The sequence below is a fragment of the Antedon mediterranea genome, chromosome 11, assembly GCF_964355755.1.
Source record: "Antedon mediterranea chromosome 11, ecAntMedi1.1, whole genome shotgun sequence".
Taxonomy (NCBI): domain Eukaryota; kingdom Metazoa; phylum Echinodermata; class Crinoidea; order Comatulida; family Antedonidae; genus Antedon; species Antedon mediterranea.
In genome coordinates, this window is record NC_092680.1 from 20,169,317 (window position 1) to 20,181,253 (window position 11,937).

The 11,937-nt window shown below is 32.7% G+C and overlaps 1 protein-coding gene across 1 annotated transcript; it reads left to right on the top strand.

The window, feature by feature from the left end:
• Window positions 1–386: 386 nt before the first annotated feature.
• LOC140062299 (peptidyl-prolyl cis-trans isomerase E-like) lies at window positions 387–11,403 on the top strand. The gene is made up of 9 exons (XM_072108455.1): window positions 387–420; window positions 1,009–1,151; window positions 2,190–2,216; window positions 2,560–2,641; window positions 6,395–6,528; window positions 8,055–8,181; window positions 8,371–8,450; window positions 8,692–8,873; window positions 9,986–11,403. Exons 1-9 carry the CDS (start codon window positions 387–389, stop codon window positions 10,119–10,121), a joined length of 945 nt encoding a protein of 314 aa, XP_071964556.1. The 3' UTR covers window positions 10,122–11,403.
• The last annotated feature ends 534 nt before the right edge of the window (window positions 11,404–11,937 follow it).

Here is an 11,937-nt window from a genome sequence, read left to right on the forward strand (position 1 = left end):
TAATTAGTTTATATTAGAAGAGGGATATTCAGCCACCATATAAAAACTACAACTTGGTTTATAAATGTCTACATCAAAGAAAGATTCAATTTATTATAACAAATACGTACAGTTTAAATAGTTCATTCTTATAAAAGCAGGCTCTCAATTTATCACTGTTTTCGACACATCAAAAGATATACAGGGGACTAAATAACGTGTTATATTATTATGTTTTTCTTATGACTAAATGACGTCGAAAAATTGTATTTGATTATCATCAATTATGACGCAATAGAACTTTTAAAAGTTGCGGTATTTAATTTACTTCGATTTTTTCCCAACCACCAATTTTTTTAATGTCGCCCTCTTTCTTCTGATTTTAGCACGTGCGCTAAAATTTCAAAATGGCCGCCAATAATAAACGTATTATTTACGTTGGTAAGAAAAATGTTGTATTATTAGTTAATTCTAAGAGATATTAAATTAATTTAGTTACCCAATTATAAGTCAATAGTCGATGAGTTAACCTGCAATTATTTCAATTAAAAATATGTATGCTGACAAAACGCTAGGCCTATATAATAAAAGCACTCCTCACTTCACTACTCAAGTCAGGCAGGCGCCGGAGGGGCAATCTCGTCGACGTGGTTGGAATGTGAATGGGATGTGTAGGCCTAGCCTTCTGTAACTTAGTATTAGTTTAGTATTAACTCTATCGTTCAAATTGTGTACAGTGCTTTATTACCATATATAAAACTCGAATACATAATATGCGTCCTCTTGTTTGTTGTCTTTTTCTTCCTAAAACTAAACTTTTATTTTACAAACTTGTTAAATTTTTATTTTGATATTCATCAATGATATTTTAATCACGCTTTAGCTAGCTACAGTAGGCCTACCCAACAATGGTATACTTATTCTATAGGCCTAGCTAGCCAAGTTCTGATAATTGGTTGAATAAAAAAATTTTGGAAAGACCACAACAATGCAATTGATGCCTGTAATATCTATTGTTTTTTTTTGTAGGTGGCTTAGCAGAAGAAGTAGATGAGAAGGTGCTGCATGCAGCTTTTATCCCCTTTGGTGATGTTGTCGACATTCAAATTCCTATGGATTATGAGACTGAGAAGCACAGAGGTTTTGCATTTGTTGAGTTTGAATTTGCTGAAGTATGGACAAAATTGAATTATTTTTCTAATTTCTGTATGACTTTTCATGAGTGCATTATAGTTTAATTATTAATAATGAGATTGTTTTGATTAAAATTTCTTTAAAGAGTTTTAACCTGCGACCTGAACCTCTAATTAATATACCTTCCCCAACACACAAGTATTATTTTTGTGTCCTTGCACTATAAGTATAAAACTACTAAATAAAAATCTAAAATTGAAATATAATATTAATACAATAAATGTTAAATTATCTACAAAATGTGTATTTAATTCATGATTGTATATTTTTAATATTGTATTTTATATACATTGTAATTTTGTAAAAATCAATTCAGTTTTGCTTTTAATATCCATTATATCAAATTCAATTATTAATGTAAACATTAACGAAAATTAACACTAAAGTAAAAGATAAAAAAAATGGCCGCAAATTGTATATGTTGCCTATGCTTAATACATATCTATACAGCTTCTAACACTATTTATTTTATATGTTGCCTATGCTTAATACATATCTATACAGCTTCTAACACTATTTATTTTATATGTTGCCTATGCTTAATACATATCTATACAGCTTCTAACACTCTTTATTTTATATGTTGCCTATGCTTAATACATATCTATACAGCTTCTAACACTCTTTATTTTATATGTTGCCTATGCTTAATACATATCTATACAGCTTCTAACACTATTTATTTTATATGTTGCCTATGCTTAATACATATCTATACAGCTTCTAACACTATTTATTTTATATGTTGCCTATGCTTAATACATATCTATACAGCTTCTAACACTCTTTATTTTATATGTTGCCTATGCTTAATACATATCTATACAGCTTGTAACACTATTTATTTTATATGTTGCCTATGCTTAATACATATCTATACAGCTTCTAACACTCTTTATTTTATATGTTGCCTATGCTTAATACATATCTATACAGCTTCTAACACTCTTTATTTTATATGTTGCCTATGCTTAATACATCTATCTTTACAGCTTCTTCTTTTATTTTCCCTACAGGATGCCGCTGCTGCAATAGACAACATGGTAATGTTTCTTTCTATATTTTTCACAGTAGCTCAGTTTTCTTTTTTACATAAATTTACTTTAAAAACAAATAAAAAAGAACCAACTTTACATATCTCTTTTTGTGGGCCTCACAAAATGTGAAATTCCAATGATTACATATCTTTTATCATTTTGTTTCATGTTTCACTTCATGTTAGTTGTTGACATAATTAATTTTTGGAAATATTGAATGCTAACCTATGTATGTTTATTAAACTTTTGTATCAGTTTAATTTTTAGATACTTATAGATAAGCTAGACTAATGTCAGTGGTCAATTACTTTAGTACTTTACCTACTGTACATTGTATTCTTTATTACAGAATGAATCTGAGTTGTTTGGAAGAACTGTTAGAGTAAATTTAGCAAAACCAATGAAGATAAAGGAAGGTTCCAGTAGGCCAGGTAGGATCTTTAAAATTCATTAGTTTCACACTCCACTCCACCCGATTTTGAGGTTTGTTTAGACTTAGGGGCCAAAAATATCACATTAGGATTAAGAAGGAAAGAAAAAAAGGAAAAAGAACTCATGGTTAAATCATCGAAGAATTCTAAATAAAAACTCTGGTTTCCTAATGTATTCTTAATAATTTCTTCAACATACTGTTGGACATATAGGACAATTAAACTCTTGTTAAAATCAGTATACAGGGCTGCAAATTAACTTTTTTACTTGGTAGCACTATCAAATTTGTATGATGGCTCATAATAATTTTTGGTAGCACCACCAATTTTTTTAGTAGCACCTTTTCATCGACAACAACCCCCTTCCCTCAAACCCCATCCGCGAAGATCCGTTTTTAGTTTAGTTGGGGGGGGGGGGAGGAGGGTATAAAAATAACTCCCCCCCCCCCACCCCGCGCTTGGGCGGGGGGATTTTTAAGTAATTATAGGTTGTTTCAATCGATTTCTGAGCACATAAATTGGGTTATGCACATTTTAGGCACTGGTCCTGATGCGCCACTTATATTCACGCAAGATTTATTCTTTTTACGGTACGGAAAGAAATTACTGCTTTGTATACGCGTAACCTTTCGTAGCCTACGCGTAAATAGACCGTAGGTCATTGTTCTCTAAACGTATCCTGCAATTTACAAAGTATTGTTCGTTGCCTACAATGTATTGTTTATGATAATATCTACGCGTCGATACACCAATGTCATCGCCTTTAGGAGCATGAACAATGGAAACAAACATGTATTTGTTGGCTAATTAAAATCCTAGAAGACGTTAATTTTTGTAGCCGCCCTACACATCGGTTGTCCTAATTTGGCAGGACATCCGCTGACGAGACGACATCGGGCCCGAGGCCCTCAACTCACGCAGAGAGAGTTTCGGCGGCCTACAGTACATGATTCAATCCGGCCATTCAATCCTACCTTGGTTTAGCGAATTATAAAAACAACAACACCTTGGCTAGGACGCAAACAAAATATATGCAAAATAAATATATATTCCATGTTAAAGATTTAACATAGGCCTTTGTAAATTATTATTACGATAAAAGGCCCGACCAGAATTTGGAGGGGAAAAACGTGCGAATCGTGGGAACAGTTTATAGAGCTGTATTATGTTTCATGTGACGCAAAATTCAGGTACAAGTACTCTGTTTTGTAGCCACGTGGTAAAACAGAGTATCGCGTTTCATGACATGTGACCAAAAAACTAGGTCTGTATTAATTACGGTCTTCTGTCGGCAGTCTTTTTGAGCGACCGATTGAACGTTCTGATACTATATTTAGAATGAATTGTTTACGATCTTTTTGTTTGCATGTTTTTGGATCGACTGGACGTTCGATATATTATTTTTATTAGTTGGCATAGTTCATTGTGTTGGATCGTGTCTCGTATACGTTTACATTGTAGGAAATTTATATTCACCGTTGTTGAGAGTAAAAAAACACACACGAATGAAACATTTACGAATAAAAAATATTATATTATATATTTCTTAGTAATGTACAAATTGGTCCTCTTCCGCCAGTCAAAATTAACACATTAAATAATAATTTTCACACCTTGTTACTTACTATAGAACATCGTGAGGTTGTTTATTGAGGTTACTAACGAAGCCAAACAATGTAACCTACAAAGCCAACAACGTAGCCTGTTTTATCTACGAAGCTACTTCGTAGGAAAAGCTGCGGTATTTTCTCTGATATATAATTTTCGATATTAATCAGAATCTGGAATAAAGTATTAAATCTACTGATAAACAATACTGCTGTTTAATCTATATAATGAATTTATTATATATATCATTAATTACATTATTTAGTAATCATGATATAACCATTATACTGCCTAAAAAATGCTGATGGCTGCGCGGCGACAATCCTTATCTGCTGCGCCCGCCCTGGCTAACTTCTGTGTACGGCGGTACAATTGTTTTTTTATATTCCTTCTTTAAAACGGAGGTGATTTTCCACGAGGTTTGTGTCGTCCGCGCGTCACACTGTGCTGTGTATTTGGTGTCCTTTTGTGTGATTGGGTAAGGCAGCATACAATAAATGGACGAACTTCCAATCACAACGAGTGTAAAATGTTTAGGGGCTTTGTACGCTTGAATGAACCTGACTCCTTTGCGGCGGCGGTGACTAGTGGAAACTCCTGAGCCTTCCGTAGAGTAGAGAGAGATTAAATTACAACACAGTTAAATAGGGAAAACACACCTGACTTCAATTTGAAACAACTCGCACAAGCAGACGATCTTGTCGCGCTATGCGCGACCTATTCTGTTGCTTTAGTCGCAAACAGAAAAATTAGGTCGCAAATGCGACCAAATACCCCTTAATTTGCAGCCCTGGTATAGGTATAAAGATTAGGATTTTAAAGATAAGTTACATTTTATTTAAATGTTTTTTAATAATTTCATTTCAATAGTTATTTTTCTCAATATTATTCTTCATCGATTCTTCTAGGCAAGAATAATTGTCTGATAAAGTTTCTGGACGATCTTAGAAATTCAATCACTCTACTGCAATCAAGTGTATTTTTCAAGTGTCCAATATAAAGTAAAAGCACAGTGTTTAACACTATACTAAACACTAGGAACAGTGTTAATACTATTATTATGTATGCATAGTCATTTCCATATTCCTCTTTTGGTTGTTCAATACATGGTAGTGGTGGGTTAACAATCTTAAGCGTCACAGGATTGTCACAAGGACGAGCTGGCTCTGTAAAGTCATTTTCAATTGTGCAGTTAATTATTGAATTATTCAGTTTTTCCTTTGCAATGAATTCGGTTGTAACCCATAGGTGGGTATCATTATAACAATGTGATGCTATCAATGATGTTGATTTCTTTCTTTCGATTATTAACAAATCAATGTTGTCTGGGGGAGACTTCTTCTCAGTGATGCAAGTTGCACGTACCGTATCATTCACCTCATACTCTGACTTTGACAGCTTACATATAGGATAAGGCTCACCTGTGATTTCTCGTACAGTTAAAAAAGCTTTATCTGAAAACTCGCTTTTAACTTTGCATTGATAATATCCTTTATCCCGACGTTCCACTACTTTTATGTGAATACTGTATGTCTGAACATTTGCCTCAATGCTAAAATTATAGTGTGGGTCATTATCTTCAATCTTTTCACCATCTTTCCACCAGGTTAAATCGTTTCTCTTGGCCTTTAAAGCGCATGTAAATTTAGTAGCAGTGCTTCCTTCATTAACTGTTTCATTACCTGGTTGTGATGCATATACCTCACTCTCAGCATTAACTGCCAATGTCATAAAACAAACGATTGCTGTAAAATTGTACATTGTTTTCTTGATTTTGACCAGCAATGGCGTAATATTGCCTGCTTAGTGTTTTTACATTCAATTTTGCAATAACACAAATAGTATAATATTGAATCTCTATTGACTATCTACAGTAAAAGACTTGTAAAAGAAATTCTTTTCTATTGTTATTCAGTCATGTGTATACATATCCTAGTAACATTATATGTCTAAACAGTCATAAACAATGTCAATACTTTACCACCATTTTTACAAATGATCCTTTTGAACTACCGTAAATGATTTAAAATTGTCTTGTGTGTTTACTACTACTCAACCGTGACACCAGTCACCAATTACAGAGTTCAACATTTGTAATTTTTCTCTGCAGCACATTTACATTAACATGAGTACATTATATTACAGTTTGGTCTGATGACAATTGGCTGAAGAAGCATGCAGGAGAGACATTAAAGAACCAGGAAGAAGGAGCTGAGAAAGAAACAGATGGTGAGAGTGCTGCTGGAGGAACTAAAAGACCTGCTGAAGATTCTGACCAGGTGAGTAGGTGTTGAAACACTTGCATATTGTAAGCAGGGTTTATACTCAAATATTTATAAGGTTGAGTTACATTCTGGAGAGTAAAATATCTTAAGCTCTGTCTACACTATCACACTAGTTTAACAAAAAAAAGTGTGATGTGCCCAAATATGGTAGTGATATGCCCAAATATAGTAGTGATATGCCCAAATATGGTAGTGATATGACATCATCATGTCCATATATGGGCACATCACATTTTAGTTCCCCTGATAATTAAGGCCTAGAACGCACAGTTGACCATGTCGATCTAGAAAGAAATTTGATGCACTGTAGGTTGTGTTGATAACCTATATCGGCATGGTTGACCGTGAGGATATAAAATACTGCATGCATGGGCATATGTGGCTATAGAAAACTGTAAATTACATTTTTTGACCATGCATATAGCCTTATACAAATGTTAAGATAAATACCTACTGTATGTCAATATATTTAATTCGTACCACATATTCTTAAATCATGCTTTACTCTATTCTTTGTATTGTCATTGAACTTTGAATTTTAAATACAATATCTGGTTAAATATACAGAAAGAAAAAATGAATTTCCCTTAAAATTGTCAAATTTTGCTATAAAAACCAGATACCTTTTATAGTAGTTAGATAGTTTAACCTAATGTAATAACCTGTCTGGTGACTCCTTAGAAAGTGGGTATACAGTGGATAATTTTTGTTATAGCATGAAAATAAAAAATTAAAGACACCTTCCCTACAATTTGTGATGTTTATATATAACTTTAAAAACATTAAACCAGGTCATTCCTTGTCTTAAATGTACGTTTTATGGTAAATTATGATAAACAGTGAGAATAAACAATGCACTACCTAAGTATCTCGCGGCGAATGACCTCTCCTGGACGGTCTTTAGGCCTAGCCAAGCTAGGCTTAGTTTTGTAGGCCTAGCTGGTAAACATCGGTAACGTACAAACATCGTACGCTAGCTACATACCTAGCCTGACGTTGTATAGTTGCTGCATTAATTTATTAATTGTCTTTCTATTTTTGCCAGACTCCGTTGATACAAAGTGGGGAAAACCCGGTATTTTCGCTGAAAAGTTAGGAGTCTTCCATTTGTTTTGGCCTCACGATCGATCGAAAAGTGGGTGAATTACAGAAGAAAAACAAAAATATCAATCCACGCGCAATGCATTTTGAGATTTATAGCAGGCCGCTATAATTATTAGAATCGACTTATTTTTCACATTTTTAACCAGGACCATATAGTATTAATTTTACATTAAATATAGTTTGTGATCTTAAATTAGATCTAAAAAACGTAGGGAAGGTGTCTTTAAATAAAAACACCGCGCCTGGCCTTTAATGTGTATTCTTGTTAGCCAATGTCATAATCAGAATGTTTTTAGCATGGACATGGAAAAACAAATTTTTAGTGTCCCTTTCACGCACAGTATTGTTTACAAAATTGTTTATTCTCAAAATAAAAGGTAAAACTATTTTATTTCCTAAAATTGTTGTTATTGTAGGCTGCAGGATCAGGACAAAAGAGGGCAAAGGTCAACCCTCAAGTGTACTTTGACATTAAATGTGGAAAGAAGGAAGCTGGTAGAATAATCATGCAGCTAAGGAGTGATGTTGTTCCCATGACTGCAGGTAGACTTTTCCTTCCCAATATTTTTTTCAGGCAGCTAGGGAGTGATAATTGCTTTTTCTTTTCACAATGTACCTTTTTTAAACTTCATATACATGAGATAAATCTCAAACAATCACTGCAATATTTTACTTTAAACATCAATGTAATTGCGTAATTGTATTTTTACTTTCTTAATTATTTTTTTTCAGAGAATTTTCGTTGTTTGTGTACGCATGAAAAAGGGTATGGTTACAAGGGAAGCATATTTCATCGCATTATTCCAAAATTTGTATCCTTTTCAGATGTTAAAAAACAGATATTGGCTTATTATTACCAATGAAAATAATTTTTCCTGAAACGATTTTTGATCAAAGTGCCTATCATTAAAAAAAAATGTTTCAAAAAAATTATTTTTTCAGAACAATATATCTTTAATATACTGTATAAACGTAATTACTTTCTATATTTTAATTTTTATCAGGTAAACATATTGTTATCCATCATTTTTTCCTTAACAAGATCTTTTGTAGATGTGTCAGGGAGGCGATTTCACCAATCACAATGGGACTGGTGGGAAGTCAATATATGGGAAGAAATTTAATGATGAAAACTTTGTACTGAAACACACAAAACCTGGATTGCTATCGATGGCAAACTCTGGACCTGGTACCAACGGATCACAGTTCTTCTTGACAACAGAAAAAACTGAATGGTTAGAAACTAATAATAATTTATTATTTAAAACAGTGTACTTTACTTTCCCAAAACCAGACACATCGGAGCTAGCCCAAAATGTCTGGTTGCCCAGAAAGTTTAGTTTTCATAATGCGCTAAATTGTAGGAAAGAATGTCTGACCATCGGAGAGCTTAAAATAACTTCTCTGTGAGTTTTTTGAGAGTTAACGTTTCTTAGGAGAATAGTCCGGTTTTGGTATTAAAGTTACTATGATTTCTTGGAAAAATGTCATTACTTTTTAATTTAAAATGTATATTTTATAATTTACCATGTCAAGAACTCAAATTCTAGTAAACATGACAATAAAGTTGATCTTGTTAAGTTCAGAGTTCAGCACTTTCTCTAACTTTTTTAACAATTTAAAAAATAACTTGTTGGAACTGAAATCATCATTATAATATTGATATTATTTTTCTTAATATGAATTCTTTTTTTTTTATCATAAGGATTTATTAATATTCAACCACTGACTTTTTGTACATATTAGAGAGGTTTCGCAATCTTACGAATACGATAACGAAAACGGATACGTCACGCACACGTATTCGTTTTCGTAAGCCATAAAAAAATCTGTTTCGCATGGCAATGAAATATTGAGGCGCGTCCAAAATATGACTTCGGTAAATTTGAACGAAGCGAAGGTACGTGTTGCTTGGTGCTTGGCTGCCTAGGCCTACCGTAACATCAAAGCGAGTGAGGACTTTAAAAACTGCTATTTATCTAAATTGACCTGGCATTTTAGTAAATTACTTTAGTAAATTACTTTCAATAAATCTATAATTATATTATAATCATGAATCATTCCTACTTCAAATGCAAAATGTGCAAAATAGATCAAAAACTATACTCGTTTTGTAGTTACGACTGGTGATATTCGTCAACACGAATACGCTTTACGAATATGAAATGGGGATCAGCTCAAAAGTTTCACAAATGTATGACGTATCCGTTTTCGTTATCGTATTCGTAAGGTTGCGAAACCTCCCTAGTAATAATAAATATAACTGGTGCACAAAAACAAAATATATACAAAAGCAAAAAAGTATTTCATTTTTCATAGACTTCAAATGTTTTGGTTTTTTTTTCAGGTTAGATGGAAAACATGTTGTCTTTGGAGAGGTAATCGAGGGGATGAACGTAGTGAGAGCGATGGAAAAACTAGGATCTCAATCTGGAAAACCATCTACAAAGGTTACCATCGCTGACTGTGGAGAGCTGGTATGAAGAAAGAAGAAAATGTGATAAGATGAAGAAAAGTAGCTGTGATTGGCCAGTGTGTCACTAAGACTTGCAGCAAGATCCTGATTGGTCTATTTGAAGTGTGTGCTTGTGATCCTGCAGTGTTGTATCTTATTACTGGTAGATACTTGGACAGGTTGTAGTAAGGTTCTTAGGTTTTGCACACTCAAACAGAACAGTGCATTGAAAAGTTAAAAATTGAAGTGATGTTAACCAGATTTAATAATTGTACCAAAGATATTTTCCTATTCTCACAGAATCATCTGAAGGTTAATTTTACAGTTTAACAAATACAATACAACAGTTCAACTATATAATTTCATTTTATTTATTACGCAATGTATAGATGTAATATAATAAGCCTCTATTTTAATTACTGTTGCACAAAAAGCTAAATTAAAACCCATCCTTTATTCAAAGCAAATTCAAACAAAATGTAAATTTCTTTACTATAGTTGCACATAGGTTAAATTTGATATTTAATAAAGCATTTAAATCATAATTTGTTTGATTAAAATACAAAATGCAATACAATGACATTGTAACTAGTTAACACATTGACTGCCAAGGCATTTTCCGTAATTTCTGTCCCAGTGCCAAGTCCCGTTTACATATTAAATTACAGTTTGAAAGTGTAACATCTGGTCATATATCTGACCCCCATCCTCTGACCCACCCTATCATCGAGAGATAAAAACAGTAAACCATACTGAATCATTTCATCCTTTATTATTTTTATTTACTATTAGCGCAATTTATGACATGTTTGAGATGATTATATTGAGTGTGAGGGCGCCATCGTATCAACCATATTCAATGCATGAGGGAATAAACACAAACAAACATATGACATTTATTTTTAGATTATCGTTTACGTACATCATTCATAAACTGCCATGCGATAATTCCTGTTCCAATCACCACTGCCAGCGATTCTACATACAATACAAAAGTGCTACGATTTTGACGTAGTATTACGTCTTGGCAAGTAGCGAAACGCAATTTTTGACGTATAAATACGCCGTGGCAGTGAACGTGTTAAGTAAAATAAAATTTTAATCTATGCAAAATGAAAAATGTCGAGAGTGTCAGAAATTTGAATTATTTTTTTTTGTATTTAAACTATAAATTTAACCATGTTGATCTGTATTTTGTTAATGGACATTACTCTTTCCAGGTTTGAATATTAACATTATACAGTACATATAACATAATACTAACTATATTTCTATTAATAATATTGTTTAAAAATGTTAGTAATTAAAATGGTAGTGTAATGTTTGTTCTTATTTAAATATTTCTGCTATATCAATTCAGTTCAGGAATTTATATTTTTTTTCTTTTTTGCTTTGTAAATGTTGTGGTTGAAGCTCAAAGTTTCTTACTTTTCTTTTTTTTCAAGGCTATTTTAATTGTAACTGTATTTTATTATCCTCTTTTTAAATATAAATTGCATAAATCTGTGTTAATTTGGTATCCATGTTAAAATGTTTTTGTTGGCACTTCAGTTCCTTTGTCTGACTTGTTACCTTCCATTAAGGGAATGTCATCATTGTTTGACTGGGGTCTCCGACACTTATTATACATAATATACAAACAAGACCTAACAATAAATGGTAACACAGTGAATACTATTTGAAATACAAGTATTGTAATCAATAAATTTCTAATAGTATCTGTATGTTCTTTGTACTTGCATTCACATTTACACCTATCTGTTGGCTTATCTTCTGGTTTATCTGTTGCTGATTCTGTACTTCTATTTGTGCCTTCTGTAGGTGCAGATGGTGTTGGCATTTCT

Coding starts and splice junctions, on each gene's coding strand:
- LOC140062299 (XM_072108455.1), top strand. CDS start 387: ATGGCCGCCAATAATAAACGTATTATTTACGTTG. Junction 421..1,008: donor TAAACGTATTATTTACGTTG/GTAAGAAAAATG, acceptor TTTTTTTTGTAG/GTGGCTTAGCAGAAGAAGTA. Junction 8,182..8,370: donor TGTTGTTCCCATGACTGCAG/GTAGACTTTTCC, acceptor ATTTTTTTTCAG/AGAATTTTCGTTGTTTGTGT.